General features: G+C 40.0%; 2 protein-coding genes across 3 annotated transcripts in view; one reads left to right on the top strand and one right to left on the bottom strand.

Annotated features, from left to right (window-relative positions):
- KMT2C (lysine methyltransferase 2C) overlaps positions 1 to 5,350 on the bottom strand; it is a 306,292-nt gene extending 300,942 nt beyond the window's left edge. For both annotated transcript variants that reach the window (XM_078152657.1, XM_078152656.1), the window contains exon 1: positions 5,172 to 5,350. In XM_078152657.1, the coding sequence (XP_078008783.1) occupies positions 5,172 to 5,350 (179 nt within the window). The remainder of the gene's footprint in view (positions 1 to 5,171) is intronic.
- Positions 5,351 to 11,870: 6,520 nt separating this feature from the next.
- On the top strand, positions 11,871 to 16,086 carry CCT8L2 (chaperonin containing TCP1 subunit 8 like 2). The gene is made up of 2 exons (XM_021009577.2): positions 11,871 to 12,013; positions 12,293 to 16,086. The coding sequence occupies exon 2, from the start codon at positions 12,296 to 12,298 to the stop codon at positions 13,940 to 13,942; it is 1,647 nt and encodes a 548-aa protein (XP_020865236.1). The 5' UTR covers positions 11,871 to 12,013; positions 12,293 to 12,295; the 3' UTR covers positions 13,943 to 16,086.
- Positions 16,087 to 18,970: the final 2,884 nt, after the last annotated feature.

Below are 18,970 nucleotides of genomic sequence, written 5' to 3'. Positions count from 1 at the left end.
CCTATTGGGCTGCAAGGCAGAACTAAAATAATAGAGGAAAGTAAGACTCCAAAGAAGAGCTAAAGGTAGGAACCTGAAACCCATTCTTTGCAGGAATAGAGAAAACTGGATAACAGTACCACACTTTCAGACTTTTGCAATATGTTGATTAGTTTTGCTGAAATGGTTTTTCTTTTCCCCTTCTTGCTTTTGCTTAATAGGATGACTCTCTGGAAGACTCAAAGATACTTTGGGAAACAACACAAAAATATAACCTACCAATAAAACTTTAAGATTTAAATTTCCCAAAACAAATTAGAAAAATGAGAAGGGGAATGGAAGAAGCAAAGTAAAATAAAGAAAAAGGAGACAAGTAATTTTGGGGGGAGTGGGGAAAATAAGGAGAAAGAATTAAACAAGATATAGAAAGAGAAATATGGAATTTAAGGATGTCTACCTATGTCCCATTAAAACCAGTTAATTAAATTCAATCCAAAAGTCTGATCAATGAAGGAGCATTATATTAGAAGAGGAAAGATCGAATAGCACCTGAAAGTTTTTTAGTAACTAAAATCTGGTCTTAGAAAGGCCTTAAGAAGTCTAGGAGGCAAGTAAGTGGCACAAAAGACATGATGCTCAATGTGGAGTCAGAAGTTCTTAGTTCAAAATCCTAGCTCAGACACTCACTGAAGTGAGCATGTGACTCTGGGCAAGTCATTTAATCTTGGTCTACCTCAGTTTCATCTTTTGTAAAATGGAGATAATATGAAGTATTTCTCAAGGTTGTTTTGAGGAGCACATGGGGTAAGTGCTATGGAAACTTAAAGCATTACATAAAGCTCTTAGTGTCAGTGAAAAAAAATTCTTTGAATAATAATTATGAGTGTATTTTTAATAGATTTGAATTATCATGGCACAGGAAATTTGACTAAAGGCCTGTGGTTTAACCTATAATTTTAAAGAGGGTAAACAAGTAGCAGTGTCCTATACCTACTCGAAGTGCTGCCTTTCGGGCTAGATATCCTACAAATTACCAATCCTGACAGTAAGGCATAAAACTAAAAAATTCTAAGATGACATTTTTTCTATACAAAAATTCCCCAAACTAAAAGTTACATAATTCAACTGAAGAGAATCAATAGAAAGGAAAAAGAAAACATGCAGTGATCTCATATTTGGAATAGAAGGGAAAAGGCTCCAATTGCTAATTAATGAAATCAAGCATCTTTAAAGTAAAGTTTTTGGAATTTTATAATTCCAATTTTATTTGAAAGATGACTGTTACAACTTTTCTAGACTTTATTTCAATTTTGAACTGGTCTACTAATATACACTATCCCAATATATTTCATACCAAGACATTTTTTCTAAACAAACTGGAACATAAATTACCTACTTTAAATATAATTGTATTTTAAAATGCACATAAATAGCTATACACAGAAATAAGAGCAAACTCTAACAAAATTTGTTTAAAAAAAACACAAAAGAAAAATCTCACCCCCTTATGTGTTGCTTTCCAACAGCGTCAAGTTCATCATATCAATTTTCCAAAGTTTTCATTTACTTTGAGAAATACGTCAGTTACAAAACAGCTACCCTGAAAGTTCCTTCTCAAGAAATATAGGTGGAGTTTTTGTGATATTACCTAAGCAGTAAATGATATTGGTGATGACCACTGATATCTTTGTTACCTACCATAAATATCATAATGGTGCTGCATAATTACCCCTTACTCTCTCTCTTCATCTACAGATACAAGTGAGCCACATTCACAAAGTTCCACAATCATTCCGCCCCCCACATACGCACATTCTTTGGATGGTATTATCAGAATTCAGTTCATAAGTTATTTTCTACATCAGTAATAACCCTCAAGGTGGTTCTCTAATAGCAAAGATTCTCCTCCCACAAGATAAAAATGCTTCTGGGTATGCGCAGGTCATTGATAAAGGTCAGGGGAAGTCCTTCACCATTTCTCAAAGCAACTTTATCAGCTTGGTAGATACAGTGGGAATCGTCCTCCTTACCTAATTTAGTGGCATAAAATTTAGACTGTGAACTCTACAGCGACATTTTATTTTTTAAAAAAAAAGTTCCTTACTGTTAACTGAGAGGAAAAAAAATACAACTTTCCAACAGATCCCTTTGTCCAGTACCAGTAGTACGGGAACTTCTTAATCAATATTTGTACCTGCATCACTATCAACTACTCCACATTTCCATACTAATTAATCTGAATTACTAACTAGTATATTTAAAATGCAGACAAAATAAGCTTTTGCCATTTCACATGAAATCTCAACAAGGTAAGCCTAATTCACTACACTTTAAAAAAATCTCTGTCCTAAGACTAATAGCCTAATTCAAAGTCCTTGACTATAATAAGCATAATTTGACACAATTATAGTTAATACCATACCAGCAATTAGATTGCCTGGGGATTTTTTTAAAATGGTATCTAGCAAATAAAAAAAAAACCTAAATAGCTAATGGGAGAAAAATAAGTGCTAAAAAGCATTTCCTTATCTGCTTTAAATGCATAAGAAAATAAGACCACCTCCAAAAAAGTTTTTTTAAAACCAATATAGTTAATATCAGACTTTAGAGAAATTTCATTTCAAATGCCATGTTTCATAATAAGATATTTTCACAAGTTTAATGATATTTTGAAAGATTTTATCCCATTACATTTTAACCAATTTATTTTTTAATATTTTAGACATTATTTCACAGCATCAAGACTTTTTAGCTACTAAAGATCTACAAATTTCTAACAGTTTCACTTTCAAAGTCCTGCCCAATTACATCTTTTTTGTTTGGGTTCTTACTGAAGGAAAATACAAGTGAAAATCAAATATACAAAACAACACCACCTTAGTACTAGAGAATTTTTATATTGGTTTCCATAAGAAAGGTTCTGATCCTGCTTCAAGACTAAGGTTGACTATTCAAACTTTAAAACAAAACCAAAAAACAACCCACTACTCAAAAGGAAGAAAAAATGTAATACTCATAGGATATTATAATTACTTACAGAAAAAGCTTCATCTTTTCTGAGCTAAGAGCAAGTTGTAGCCAAAAACTTGTTATCCTAAAATTTTAAAGAAACCACAGTCTCATTCATTCTTTACTGAGAAATACAGTACTGGTTTACAAATGGAATATGAAATTTCCTTTCAGTGTGAAAATTTTTCAAAATGTTTTGAAATTTTATACCATTAGAATATGAGTATTGTTAAGTGTTATAGGTAGGTTTTTCTGAATCATGTCTAGGACATGTTTTCAAACCTTTTTCTAACAGTTTTTTTCTCCTTTCACAAAAAAAGATTTTGAAATTATTATATTAAGAATAGTGAATGTCTTAAATCATTTCATCTAGTTCATTTAAAAGATGTTTTAATGTAATATCCTCATTTCAGTACCAATTACCTTAAATAAGTTGACTAAAAATATCAGGTTAACTGTATAAATGTTAAGAATGTTTAAAAAGACATCCAAATAAGTGTATCCATCAAAAGTAATATTCAGTAAAATGAACAAATACTTGGAAGAAAATAGCCACGAGTTTAAGATCCTAACGTGGTGCTCAAACCATGTTGCTTTCAAAATACAAAAAAGTTTTAAAAAAATTTTTTAAACAGGGTAAACCAACTTTTAAAAGTGTGCTACCTCCCTACTTTAAATTAATTCATTTTAAAAGGCTATGGGCAAGAGTAACAGTAACTAAAATGGTACAATCTGTTAATATTACATATAGAATGTCTGATGCAAGAAAACTTGCCTGATTTTGTCTAGAAAATTAAATGATCTTCTGAAATATACATAATTCCCCTCCCCCCATGACTGAGATGCAACCTGGTGATAAGTACTGACGCAATCAATTTATTAAGCCTACTACATGGCTAGCCATTTTGGATACAAATACAACAAATTAAACAAAAACCTTAACAAGGAGCCCATGTGGTCAAAGGCTATGCCACATCATGCTATACCATCCTATAACATCTTTTACACCAAAATAAAATATGAGCATACGGAAAATAGTATGATAACTAAAACAAGTTAACAAAAAACCTGGACATTCACTAGTGTTCATAATTCTCCCCACCAAGCTGAGCAGTCACCACAGCATAGAAGAGGAATAATTAGAGGGAACAGCTCTCATAAAGTTCATGGAACTTTTAGCCCATATTAACAAGTGTTGTCAATGACTTCCTCATAATACCTGCCACAGATACTCAAAGCAGAATTTTATAGTTACCTACTAACAGGCAGTCTGTATTAGCAGTTTACAAAACCAAAAAAAACAACAAAAATTCCTGGTCCAGTAACACTTAAACGTTTATATATTTCAATACTAATGTAGTTAAATATCACATCTATGCTATATGGCAACAGTGAACCTCCACGATTATTACTTGTTTTATGTTAAACAAAAATATGACACTACGATTCACCTTTTAAGTTCTATAATGTGTATTTGGAGAGAGAGAATGGAGATGAAATGACTTCCTATAATGTAAAAATGGCAAAAGGCAGTTCTAACAACGGGGGAGAGAAGGAAAGAGTAAGGAAAATCAATAGTTAACAAAGCAAAACATTCCACCAGCTTTCAGTCCCTCTTACCCACCAACGACTGCCACGAGGACCACCTCGCTAAGACATTTTGACAGCCAGGAGTTTCCAGAAGGTGGACTGCTCTGCAGTTTAAAACAAATTATACACGGACGCTGCCTGGACTTTTGCGATTGTGTTTGTTTCAACCAATGTTCAGTTAGGCCGAGATATCTTAAAAAAGAAGCTTCCCCAAGAGAAGTCCAAAGAAAACAGAGCCCAGAAATCCAAACTGCATAAGGCAAGTGTCCTGGCGAAAGGAGGGGACACAACTAGGGGCCTTATTTGGCAGAGAAAGGTGCACAGTGTTCCAGAGTGGGGGTGGGGAATAAGAAAAAAAATTAGTTTAAAACCAGGAAGGGGGAGAATAGAAGGGGGGGGTGTAAATTAAGACATTAGGCGAATCTCTCCCCACCCCCACTTCCCCCGAGAGGGCGCGGGCGGGGGAGACAGGGAGGGGGTGCCTCGGAGGGGGATGGGGCGGGGTAGCCAGGGGCCCGGTGTGTCGAGTGACAGCTCGGGTCCCCGAGCTCGGGGCTGGCAGCCTGCCTGCCTCCCTCACCCCCTCAACTTACTTCTTTCTGGCTCTCTGGAAAGGGGAAGCGCCATCTTTGCGAGGCCGGCCCCGAGGTCTTTTGTCTGCGGCTGCGGGGCTCGGGGCCGCCGGGGCTCCCGGCTCCTCAGGGGGCGGCGGCGGCGGCGGCGGCGGCGGCGGCGGCGGCTGCTCCCCGCTCTTGTCCTCTTCCGACGACATCCTAGTCACCAGGAAAGACACATGGATCCTCCTCGTCGTCGTCCTGCTGCTGCTGCTGCTGTTGCTGCTGGGGGGCTCCTCCCGCCGCCGCCGCCGCCTCGGCTGCTCCTGCGACTCCTCCTCGGCTCAGCCTCTCGCATTTCCCGCAGCCCCGAGCGCGGCGGCGGCGGCGGCGGCAGCGGCGGCAGCAGCAGGTACCAGGAGAGGAGGCAACATGGAGCGAGCGAGCGAGCGACCCACACGCGCGCGCGCACACACACTCACTCACTCACTCACTCACACACACACACACACACAGAGACACACTCACGCCCGGAGGCCCCGAGGAGGGGACGGAGCCGAGCGTGGGGTGGGGGGCGGAGGGAGGGGGGGTGAGAACAGACAGGGCAACCCCAGCAGAGCGCTGGAGCGGGGCCGGCCCAAGGAGGAGGCGGGGGCTGGGGGGAGGAGGAGGAGGGGCGGGCGGCCCAGGCAGTCCCCACAGCGCCCCCCCAGCCCGGAGCCTCACGGGGGAGGCAGGGGTAGCTAGGGGCGGAGGCGCTCGCCCGGAAGGGGCGTCTGGCTCCGGGGTGGCTGCAGCGGCCGCCCGGGGGGCTTCCTCCCTCCCTCTCTAGTTCTCCGACCTCGGTCCTGGTCGGTCCGTCTGTCCGTCCGAGCCTCCCTCCCTCGCGCCGCCGCGGCCGGGGCAACGACGGAGCAGCGAGGAACCGACAGGGACGCGACGAAGTTTTGACAGCTGCTGCTCCAGGGGTGGTGGAGCTGGTGCTGGTGGGTCCCGGCCCCCGCTCCTGCCCCTCTCTCTCCCTCTGGCTGGGTTTTGGGTCTTTCTGTTGTTGTTGTTGTTTTACTATCACTCCCCCACTCTCCCGGAGCAAAGGAGGAAGTTTGACTGGGTGTGCGTGCGTGTGTGTGTTACACGGGGCTGTAGCGCAATGGCTGCTCCGCTGGCTAACCCTGAAGGCGACACAGCCCTCTCCAACTCTCACACACACCAACACATACACACACACATCACCTCCTCTACGCCCCTCGTTCTTTCGTTCCTCCCCCACTTCCCCCCACCAACTCCCCAGGGCCCCCTTCTCCCCGCGGCGGCCCCCTCCCCCTTTCCGGCGCCCACCGCCGCCACTCACAGTGCTCCCTCCGCGCCTGCGCTACTCCCCCTCCTCCCTCTGACGCGACGCTGCCGCCACTGACCTCACCCGCTCCCTCCCTCCCTCTCTTCAACCTCCTCCCCCGCCCCCTCCGCTCCCGCCCCCGCCCCCGCCCCCCACCCTTCCCTCTCTTGCTCGCTCTGGCTATCTCTCTCTCTCTTGACGTCGGGGCGGAGGCTGCAGCTGCGACTCCGACTCCGGCTTTGGAGAAAGCCAAGCTGCGGATCCGATAACCAGGATCTGGATCCAGCGGAGAACTCGCTACAGAGAGAAAGGCTGGCTGTTTAAAAACACGCACACGCATGTACACATGCTCACACACACACATACGCATAGAGTCCTATATATAAAGTAAACCTAGGATGTATAACACAATTGCAAATCTAATCTTGGGACGCGGTCATTTCCCTGCATGCTCCTCCACTCACTAACTCACAGGCGCGCGCCCGCGCCTTTCGCAGCATATATAGAAATTACGCTCAGTAAACACTCTTCCTGTAAATAATTTTTCTAGTTCTCTCTGGATTCAGTAAAACTTCACCACATATTCCCACATAGTAACGTTTGTTGTTTAAGTATCCTGCAAGGGCCCGTAAAAGCACTGTTATCCAACAATTATGTTACGAAGCATTAAAAGGCAAAACAAAGAAACCAGTAAACCTGAGTAAATTGGTTCTAGTGTTCTGTAGTTAAGAAAAGATAAAATTCTTGGGTTCACGTCTCCTAATACATAGTGGTAAAATATAAAGATATGAGGACTGAAAACAGTTGCCTTTCTCCTTTAGAACCTTTAGAATGCTAGGGTTCTAGATTTCTTATAAATTTTGAGGAAACACTCAGACCAACTATTGATAATATAACAAATACCCTTATGTAGTAAGTGTTCCCTTTGTAGGTGGCATGGGCTAGTGTGATGAGGATGCTAAGACAAGTGATTCCAGGGATAGTTAGCCATATTTTCTTCAGACTCTACTGTCTAGTTTAAGGTACATACATTATCCTTCCTACTCTGATATTGACCCGAGATTAATAAGAAATACAATTTGATTTTTTTGTTGGCACTAAGACTAATCATCTGTGCTTTCCTCCCACATCCCATTATAACCAAAGACAAGGTTCTGGTTTTGATTTTGATTTTTAAAGATAACTAGGGTTAAAGAATTAAAAATGTGGAACCTAGACAGTATCTTAGATGTCACCTAGTCAAAGTCCCTCATTTTGCATTTAATGCCCATAGGAGGCACCAAGAAGTTAAGGGCCTTGCCCAAGATCACACAAAAAGCAAGACTGATACCTTTGAAAGTTTTATTAAATTCTCTGAGGTCAGAATGAGCTGTTGTTTTTGAAGGAAGGGGAAAATTTCACAACAAATTTACATCCAAAGGTGTAGTGTTTGACAGAATCTGAAATATGAAGACAGACTATAATTAAATAACATGTAAGAACATAACAATATAAGGTAATCCTAGGGGCCAACTTTAAGTCTATCAGTTTAATACAAATATTAATTTGCCCATCTTTTATTTGTTGAGAGGAAGCATATGATATTTTAAAATAAAATAACTGTTAAAATTCTGTGCTATTCATCTAAAATCCTTTTTGTGTACAATGTTAAATTTTAATTAAACAAATTAGATTTTAGGTTCAAATTTCTGACAAAATCTATCACTCTACATTTTTGCTTTTTTAACACTAAAAAAATTGCTGCTTCTAGTTCAGTATTAAAAGCAAAAATTACCCCAAAAAAAATCCCTACCAACTCAATTTTTACCTACACTTAATCATTTAAAATTAATAATAGACATTCGGAACTTCACCTAAAAATCCAAAATTATTTACAAAAATTGTTCCAATGACCCAAAGAAAATAGCAATGAAATGGAGAGCTAGGAGATGAGGGTGGGAGAAATGGAATTGTGTTCAAAAAAGCACTTACTAATAAATACTATTGTGTTTTTGTCCAAATCACTATTTTAAATAGAAAGACTTGATCCTTGCCCTCCAGCGGTTTTAAATCTATGAAAAGCAACATGATATAAGAGAAACAAAGTTAACATATGGACAATTAAGACAAGCTATTCATGAGTAATAAAGTGTTCACTGAAGGGATAGATCATAGTATTTAGAGATCATATAATTGAATCCCCACTTTACAGATTAGGATAGTGAGTCCCAGAGAAATGAAATTACTTGCCCAAGATCACAAAGGTAGTTAAGTAATAAAACTGAGATTCGATTTTTAAAAATGTTTTGAAGGATTTTATTTTTCTCCGTCCTTCCCCCCTACTTAATAGTGTTTTATTTTTTCTAATTACACATAAAGATAATTTTCAACATTCACTTCTATAACATTTTGAGTTCCAAATGGTTTTCTCCCTCCTCTCCCTCCTCCCCAAGATAGTGAGCAATCTGATATAGGCTATACATGTACAATGAGATCTAAATTTTGTAACTGTGATTCCAAAGTCAGTCTTTTTCCACTATACTGTCTCTCATGTTCATACTGAATAGATTAAATTAGAAGACATCTTGCCAGTTGAAGTTGAAAATTCCCAGAATTCTCCTGGTAATAAGCTATGATTGTAGCCATGGCTTCAACACTACAGTAGACCTATGAGCTATCGTCCTTGTGAATGCTTCATCAGTATAGATCAACCCATCTATAGGTCATCCTATGTGTTCCTGTCCCTCTTCTCCCATATGTCCCCCGTATAAGATCTATTCAATGTGCTAGAGGTCTTCTTCTAGGTCTAGTGACTATGTGCCACTCAAGCTGTCCACCTGATTATACCTTGTACTTACTACATGATCAGCTAACCTCTTACAATCATATTTTTTCCCTTGACAATGCCAATTAGACCACTATTTGTGTATAACTCATCATTGGAATTATACTCCAATCTCGTTCATGGCCATCATAAATAGAAAAACAGCTTTCTCGGGTTCATTGCCTTTGTAGTTATATACACATACAAAATTAACTGATTTGAAGGCTACCCCCTTAAAAGTAGGCCAAAAATTACACTCAGAATAGAAATTCAGTGTTAGTTGGTGATTTATGGAAATAATTTGCTTTTTAAACTTTACCGTATAATCTATCTATGCAAAGTTTGAAATGGCCCCATAAATTTATATTGTAAGTGACCATAGCTATAACCATGTTTGAATACCATCTATTGAAGATTTGACACTGGTTAGTTTAATCCATATCAACAGCCAAACCATATAATTCATGTAAAAGTAGTCATTTTGGGTCATTTGATGGGTATTTGATGGTCTACCTACAAGAGTCAAACTAAACATGGCAATTATGACATTACTTCTTTATTTTGCATTATGTAGACACAGACTTAGAGACAAAATAACATTATCATTAAAAAATTATAACATTTCACATCATAAAAGGGGAAATGTTTTTTCAGTATCACCAAAAAAAAAAAAATACCAAGCCCACAACTTTATCTTTCCAAATTTGATTGTGGAGTGAATAAACTAGCCTGTATACTTATAAATACAATGTATCCATATACAATGTGCTTGTGCTGTTTTCTAGTTGTTACACTTGACATTTCTGAAAATTCATGAGTGGTGCAGCAGCAGCAACAACAATATCTGTGTATGTGGCACTGAATTTTTTCAGTAAGGTTTAACATGCCTTAAGAAGAGAAGCCCTCCATTGCCTAGCCAAAAAAAAAAAAAGAGAGAAGCCACTCTTCTGAGTCTCCAAAGGGAAAACAAAGTTAAGAGTTGTAACATGTTCTCCAGATGCATACTTTTTTTAAAAAGGTTTTTATTATAGTAATAGCTTTTAATGCACATTTCCCCTTTGTCTACAGGGATCTGTCACCTATAGTATTATCAGTCTCCATATGTGTTATGGTTAGTATTAAAGTTGTTTCTTTTTAGGCATCTCTATCATAAAAGCAAAGGAAACACATTCCCAGGGTAAGGTCTTCCCTAATATGATTTAGTGGGGTTAATCTGTCTTCCTATACTAAATAGTATATACACTTTCCTCTTTTGCCAATCTCTGTCTACCCATATGCTACATTTATCTTGTCTATCCTGGAGGCCTCTAGCAAAAGTTATTGCTGTCCAAGGTGTCTTTGCTTAAAGGCTTATAAAGGAAGAAGACGTTCCTAGGGGTATGTGGGAAAGATATTTCAAAAGATTTTATAAAGCCTAGAAGGAACCCCCTTTATAAAACTACAAACAGAGGTGAATTTAAAACTATTCCACTATACTGTCCCTCTATTTCTCTATTTTCTATCCATGCCCCTTCTCTCCCTCCACCCCTTCTAATCTCACCTTTCCTATCCCTGACTTGTTCCTGATTTTCTATACTTCAATATGTGTCTACCACTATATCACCCTAGAATTCCTCTCAAAAAAAAAAAAGAATTTCTCTCAGTGCCTTAGGCCTCCTAGCACTAGGGCATCTTAACATCCCGTTTGCCTGCTCTGCCTGGAATACCGTTCCACAAGACCTGTCCCCCTTCTCCCATTAGTGAATTCCTCCAAAAGCTTCCATTTTATGGAATGGAAGCCTGCCTTCATTCTCCTCCTAGACCTATTCCTGACATTTTGGATTTCAAAACCATACTAGCCCTCTCCCCCCAACTCCCTCCCCACTATATACTTCCATCCTTTTCCCTTTTCAGCTCCCTTGTATGTATTATCTTTCCCCTTTAGAGTGTAAACTCCTTGAGGGCAGACTGTCTTGTTTGTCTTTGTATATCCAAAACTTAGCACAATACCTGGAACATAGTGAGAACTTATTCCTTCCTTCCTTCCTTCCTTTCTTCCTTCTTTCCACCTCTCCAAAAGTCTATCCAAAGAAAATTTGACTGAAACTCCCTATTTTTATCTCTAGATCAGTCTGTTTTTCATATCTCATATCTGTCTGTAAATCATCAATTGTCTTTCATTCCCTTGCCTTGTCCAGCCTTTTGCTGTCTCAGTGATATTGTTTTGATGAATTGCACAGGAACACACAATCGACCAGTTATAGTCTCATAAGCTGGAAAATCTGAAAAACAAATCAAGAGTCACCTTAGGGAACCTGATAAACAGGCACAAGTTGATATGATTGCCAATAAAATATTCTCTGTCTCTGTCTCTCCCTCTCTGTCTCTCTGTGATTATATATCTACATGTATATATTATATATATGATATATGTATGTATGTGTTTAAATGTAAACATACATACATACACACACATATAGTATGTATCCTTATGACTTCCTTTTCTCTGTGTTGCCTCCAAAGCTTGGAAATTCTAGACTGGAAGCTCAGATGCCATTACACAATATTGGCCTCTTCCAGTCAAAGGGGCTTCCTTGAATTCCAAATATCCTTCTGTGACCTCATATCCTGTTTCTTAAGCCCCACCCCCAACCTCAACTCTTGGTTCCACCTGTCTTCTGTGACTTCATCCTGCAGAATTGCAATTGAAGAAAGAATTTCACTTACTTGAGTTTAAGGGGTCTTAATAGCCAACTCCCTTCTGTAAGTTAATGGTGGGGGGGGGGGGAGAAGGTTACTGTATCTCCAGACTCAGAGCATTATGGCTTTCCCAGGCCAAAGACTTCTCCCATGACATCATCAGTTTCCTTGGATTGAAGCCATGACTTCTCCAGATTAGAGTTAATGGTGCTTGGTGGTAGGAATGGAAATTTCCACCTATTTGCTACCCCTGGAGCTTAAAGACAAGAAATGATTATCTACTCAATGCTACAAATTCACACAGACCTTTTGCCCCCATAGTATTCTTTCTTCTCTCCTCAGGCAATGGCAAATCTGGACCCCTCAGCAGTAGATCTCCCACAGGTGCTGAATCAGGAGATAAAATGTCTGAGCAAACAAGAGAAATCCTTGCTGGGCAGTGTAGCAGCAATCAAGACGTTGGCTAGTATTCTTCAAGGCTGCTATGGCCCTTATGGCAGGCTAAAGTTCCTGGTGACATCTCAGGGAAAAGCTGTCTGTACAGGGTATGCAGCAACAATTCTTGGAGCCTTGGAACTAGAACATCCAGCAGCTCAACTTGTCCGGGAAGCAGCACAGACCCAAGCTGAGAACAGTGGGGATGGCATAACTTTTGTTGTTCTTCTGGCTAGGGCCTTGCTTGAGCAGGCTGAAGTCATGGTGCGGGCTGGCCTGCCCCACTCTCGAGTCCGTGAAGCCTATGCTATGGCAACCAATGAAGCCCTGAAAATACTGCCCACCTTGGTTGTTTGTTCCTTAGATTCTTTGGAAGATCCAACTTGGGCCCTCCGCTCTGCAGTATATACCCACTCTCTCTCCCACCCTGAGTACTTGGCAAAGTTGGTGACTCAGGCATGTCATGATTCCCGGGATCCTGATGGAAGCTTTAACCCTGAACGCTTGGCAGTTTGCTCAGTGCCTGGAGCAGGTCTGGGTGATTCAAGGCTGATACCAGGATTGGCAGTGTATGGAACACCTTGTGGGAAAATTACAGTAGTGCTTGGAGGAGCCAAGGTTGCACTATATTCTTGCCCCTTTGGCCCTGCTAGCCCCCATACACCTGCTGCTGCTCACCTCACTTGCCCTGAAGACTTAATTAACTACAAGAAAGGAGAGGAGATGATGGCATCAATGCTAGTGACCCAGCTTGCAGCTAAGGGTATCAATGTGGTGGTGGTATGGGGACAAATAAATGAGATCAGTCTACTGCATGCTGATCAGCATGGCATCATGGTCGTGCAGGCAAAATCCAAGCAGCAGGTGGTCCAGCTGAGCCATGTCATGGGTATAACTATGCTGCCTTTCTTGATGCCTCCCCTTGTAGCAGGGCAATGCCTTAAGGTATATACAAAGGAAATGGCACTGGGATTGGCTGTGATATTTGAATGGGATTGCTTATTTGCACCTGCTTTCACTGTGATCCTTCGGGGATCCACAGCTGAAGGACTAAAGGGAGCAGAACAGGCTGTTCATCATGCCATAAATGCCTATGCACAGCTGAGTCAGGATCCCCGCTTGCTACCAGGAGCTGGGGCAACAGAGTTGGCTCTAGCTAAAAAACTTTCAGAACTGGGAAACCAATTGGATGGGCCCAATGGTCCTGGGATCCTTGCATTTGCCAGGGCTCTTAGGTCACTTCCTGTAGTCCTAGCAGAGAATGCAGGCGGGCAAGGGGCAGATGTACTAGCACAACTTCAGGCACATCACCAGGCTGGGAACACGGTTATGGGAGTGGGGGATGAAGGGACAATAAATGTAACCCAGGAAGGAGTATTTGACCCCTTCATTGTCAAGACCCGGGGACTACGGGTGGCAGCTGATGTGGTGTTGGAACTAGTGACTGTAGATGATATCCTGATTGCCAAGAAAAGCGGGGAGTATATCCACCCAAAGGACAGGGATTCTGAATCAGATAATCTAAAACAACACCCAACCTCCCTCAATAACAACTAACCCTTGGAAGAAATAAGTTGGCAACTCCCTCAATAAATGGAGACCTCCAAGGAGGGCAGTACCACACCCAAAATGAATTGTGTACCTCATTTATTCCCTCCACATTTTGTGCCAATAAACGCACTTATTCTAGAGAAGAAAGGAAGGAAGAAAACATAGAAATATTTGTCACCTTTCTCCCAATTTAGTTCTTCCTTCCTCAGTCCCCAGTGTTTGCTCTTTCACTTCTCAGTCTTAGAGCCTGCATCCCTCCTATCTTGCCAAGAATCAATAACCCCATCTCTCTCCATCTGACCTTGTTTTCTCCTCAGATTTGGGGCATATTTAATTTCAATGCAGTAAGACACTACATCTCCAAAATGAAGAGACTGAACTGTATGTTCCCTTAACTCCCTTCCAGCTATAAATCCTATGGCCTTTAAAGTATTTACTGGGTGCCTACTATGCACCGAGCATTGTATAGGAAACCAAAAGAAGTATATGGGCTTCTTGTACTCTAGACTCTTATTGTCTAGTTGAAGAGACAAATCATACACATAAGTAGAGTGCAAGACAAAAACCTCGACAAATTGAAAAACTGATGAGATAATCAAAAACCTTGGGCCATCCCTAGAAAAGATTTAGGTCTGGGGGAAAATAGGAATTATCTAAAACCTCTCCCTCACATACACATTTTTTTATACACATGAAAATAAAGGGAAGTACTTCACCAAAGGGTTAAAAAGAGCATTCACTGGCAGCTAACGGGCTGTATTTGGAAGTGGGGAGGGACAGCCTGACCTGCTTTTCCATGGTGACAATGGAGAGTAATGAGCTGATTGTATGTACAGAAGCCTCAGAGCTTTAGCCTCAGCTGTGGGTTACCTTCTTCCTCCTAATGGTGTCTCCTTATAGTTCATTCCCCAGGCATCAAGTGTCTGGTATCTAAAAGGGCCAGGGGGTTGATGTAGAACAGGAACATTAAGTTCTCCATGTTCTCTGATTGTCCTTATCCTAACATTGACCATTATTCAGCCTTCACTTCATAAGTGTTAAGATCCTGAATCTTGTCCAAGCATCTCAGAGCAGAGAACTCAAGTTCCTGTAGGGCTTAGAGAATCAACTACATAGTTCTTCTCTCTTTTTTTTTTTTCACTTATGGTTTTTCCCAACTTTAAAACCAAACACAGTTCAGGGCTTGTAGTTACAGCAACCCTTTTTCTGTGCAAAGAGATAGTAGGCAGACACTCAGTTCCCTCATTGTTTGGTCTTTTCCAAATCTCTAGCTTAACTACATAGCTTCTGGTTATTTCTAATACCAGCTTCATAATCAGTCAGGGAAGCTGGCAAGGAGCACTAGGGGAAGAAAAATCGAAATGACTATTTCAAGGTCCACCGTAAGGAATTGGTTGCCTGTCACCGATTGGGTGGGGTGGCAAGAATCAATAATTCAAGATCTTGGGAAGAAAAAAGTTGATGATAACACTGTTGAGGGGAGGTAATCCACATCAAATATCATTGGTAAAGATTTGATATCCAAAACATATGAGGAGTTAACAAATATATAAAATTAAAAATCAATCCTCAATAAATAAGTGTACAAAGGATACAGTTTTCAAAAGAACATCAAATTATCAACTATAGAAAAACATGCTCCAAATCACTAATAAGAAAAATTCATATTTTAATACTCTGAGGTTTCACCTCACATTGTATGAATTGGCAAGACAGCAAAACAGGGGAAACAGTCTAAGTCAGACCTGCACAACTTGGCAGTAGGTGGGGGGCCAAAATTTAAAATAGGCTAAACTTCTTTGGGCTCACTTTCCAACTAATGGTATAATTAATGATTAAACTACTTCGCAAATAAATATTTTTTAAAAGAGAAATTTCAATTAATATCAATTAATTATACTTTTTAAGATTTTTATTTATCATGCAATCACATTAATGTTAAAAAAAAATTACTTTGCTAAGTGGTACAAGTTTTAATACATTTTCCAGGTTTTCTTACTGTTTACATTTAGTTAATGGGATGTATCACATTTCTTGTCAGCAATCAGTTTATTGTACTCTGGAATCATATTTGAAATCTATTTCTTTAGAAATATGAAAACTAACCTTAGTAGCTGCCTCATTTTCTGAGTTTACTTTCTTGAAAAACTGTTGTTCCCCACTGAGATTTTTCAGCAATTTGGATGCTCTCATTTGTTTTCCATTGGTGTCTAATTTGCTTATGTCAAGATGTTTTGATTCAAAATGGCATTGAAGATTGTATTCCTTCGAAACGACTATAACTTCTCAGCAAACAAGGCACAATATTTTGTCTCTGGTGTAAATAAATAAGTATCTATTTGTCCACTCCAGATTAAACACTCTATGTTCTGATTTCAATCTTCTGTTTCTTTTTACCACCCATTTTACAAAGTCACCCCAAAAACTTTAACGTTAGAACCAAAAAAATCTCCACAGCAACTGCTCACATACAAAGAAATACTGAACTGAATGTCTGACCTTAGAAAGAGTGGCAGACTCTCACATAACTTGGAGGGTGGCTGCACAGCAAAGGAGTGGAAGACGTCCTCAGTTGTAACTGCTCATTGCATAGCAGGCATCAGCTGCGTTGGCACATGGCTGCACTCACTTTGTCCCTGTTCAACACCAGTAACAACCAAAAACATGGCAAAAAGATATGACTCTTTCTCTTCTCAGATTAGAGACAGACTGACAATGGTTGGTTGCCATGAATCACATGACAAGCAGAAGAGAGTGCACAGTGTAACTCACCTACCTACCAAGTTACGTGATGGTCACAGTAGTGACTAGTGAAAGGTGGGTTAAGCAGAGCATGGACAAAGCACTTGTTACATCTTTACCTTCTTTTACATCCTCTACATTTTTTTTTCAGTGAGGCAACTGGGGTTAAATGATTTACCCAGAGTCACACCACTAGTGAGTATTATGTGTCTGAGGTCAGATTTCAACTCAGGTCCTCCTGACTCCAGGGCCGGTGCTCTATCCACTGTGCCAGCTAGCTGCCCCCATCCTCTACATTTTTCGGAGGCCTGCTCAAAATCCTTTGGCCACCTGCAAGTGGCCGGCACAGGCCATATGTTGTGCAGGCCTGTTCTAAGTTGATGAACTATATAGATAGATATACCAATAGGCTATTGGTGGAGCTGTGAATTGATCCAAATATTCTGAAAAACAATTTGGAATTATGTGAGAAAAGTGGCTAAGCTATTCATATGCTTTGAGAAGGTAGCACATAAACCTTAAGAGGTCAAAACTATTTTTTTAAAAAAGGGTCCAAACCATATGGAAATATTCAAGTAGCACTTTTTTGTGGTAGCAAAAGACTAGAAACAGTATATAACCATTGATTGGAGAATGACTGAACAATCTATGTTTCATGAATGAAATAAAGTATTTTTACGTAGTAAAATCACTGAGGAATCCAGAGATACATGTGAAGATTTGTATGAACTAATAGAGATTGAAATAAATAGAACCAGAGAAACAATATGCTTAATGAGTAGAATAATGTAAGTGAAGAGGCAGCTAGGTGGCACAGTGGATAGAGCTCCCACCTTGGAGTCAGGAGGACCTGAGTTCAAATCGGGTCTCAGACACTTGATAGCTGAGCAAGTTATTTAACCCTGATTGCCTCAGCAAAACAAACAAACAAAAAAACCCAATGTAAGTGACAAGATCAGTAAAAAGAAGCTGAAAAACAAATAATTGTCCCTTCCTCTTAGAAAAGAAATGGGAGACTACTAGGGCATGTTGTAAGACTTGCTTACTATATCCATTATATTTTACTTAATTATTTTTCTTTGTTTCTAAGGAGAGTTCAGTTTGGGGAGGTGCAGTTTGGGGATTGATATCCAGAAATAAACATGATATAAAAATGAAAGGCATTAATAAAACTAAAAAGAGCTGAGGTCAGAGTTGGAAGTAAGTTTGCAATATCCTTGCACCATAGATTACGTGCTTATCAGAGCTACAAGTAGAACAAAGCTGAGAATCAACTTTGGAGACAAGATGAAACATACTGGGGATAAGTTAAATATAAATTTCAAAAATCAATTTCACAAGCACAAGATAGAATGTATTTCATTCATTCGCTTACTCATTCAAAGATAAACAGCCAGAAAGAACTGAAATGTATGCAAAGCTGTAAGCAGGAAAGTATTCAAAGGAAGTCAGTTAGTAGTTCTCTTGAGAGAGACCTGAGAGGTTTTAGTAGGCTGCAAACTCATTATGAGTCAAAAGGGTGGTATGGGGAAAAAAGGAGGAGGAAGAGGAAGAGGAGAGAATGAGAAGAGAAGAAGAAGAAGAAGAAGAAGAAGAAGAAGAAGAAGAAGAAGAAGAAGAAGAAGAAGAAGAAGAAGAAGAAGAAGAAAAAGAAGAAGATGATGATGATGATGATGATGGTGATGATGATGATGATGATTTAGGAAGAACATTGATGTGTTGTAGAACATCAAGAAGAGGGCACCCAAGGTGGTAAAGAGATAATTCAAAATAACGGTTGAAGGAAGTGAGATAAATTAGCCTGGCGAAAAGAAGATATAAGTAATACATGATAGTTATCTCTAAGCGTTTGAGGGGCTGTCACATGTATACGAAGGTAAATTTGATTTGTTCTGTTTAGCCCCAGATAATAGACCAAGGAGTAACTGGGCAGAAATTGCAGTGAAGCAAATTAAAGAAAAACTGAGGAATAATTAAAGCTATCCAAAAATGGAATGGGCTCTCCAAGTTCTTCCTTACTGGAAGTCATCAAGCAATGACTAGATGACGACTTGTTGAGTATGTTGTACAGTGAATTATTATTCAGGCATTCATTGTACTAGAGGGCTTCTATGTTTCCTCTGAACTCTGAGATTCTATGATTCTATAATTTCTCCTGCTGTAGCTACCCAAGCATCACAGCTTTTATCAATTTTCCAGACAAACATGTTTCTAAGCTGATATGTGCTCCTAATATGGTACAAAAGTAGCTATATTTTCATGTGGGCATCTCAAGAATGAAAAATTTACCTT

This window comes from Phascolarctos cinereus, unplaced genomic scaffold (assembly GCF_003287225.1).
Source record: "Phascolarctos cinereus isolate Bilbo 61053 unplaced genomic scaffold, phaCin_HiC Scaffold_1;HRSCAF=81, whole genome shotgun sequence".
Lineage (NCBI taxonomy): Eukaryota > Metazoa > Chordata > Mammalia > Diprotodontia > Phascolarctidae > Phascolarctos > Phascolarctos cinereus.
The sequence above is the reverse complement of the archived record's forward strand: the minus strand, read 5'-3'. Positions and strand labels throughout refer to the sequence as shown.

Coding starts and splice junctions, on each gene's coding strand:
- CCT8L2 (XM_021009577.2), top strand. CDS start 12,296: ATGGCAAATCTGGACCCCTCAGCAGTAGATCTCCCACAGGTGCTGAAT.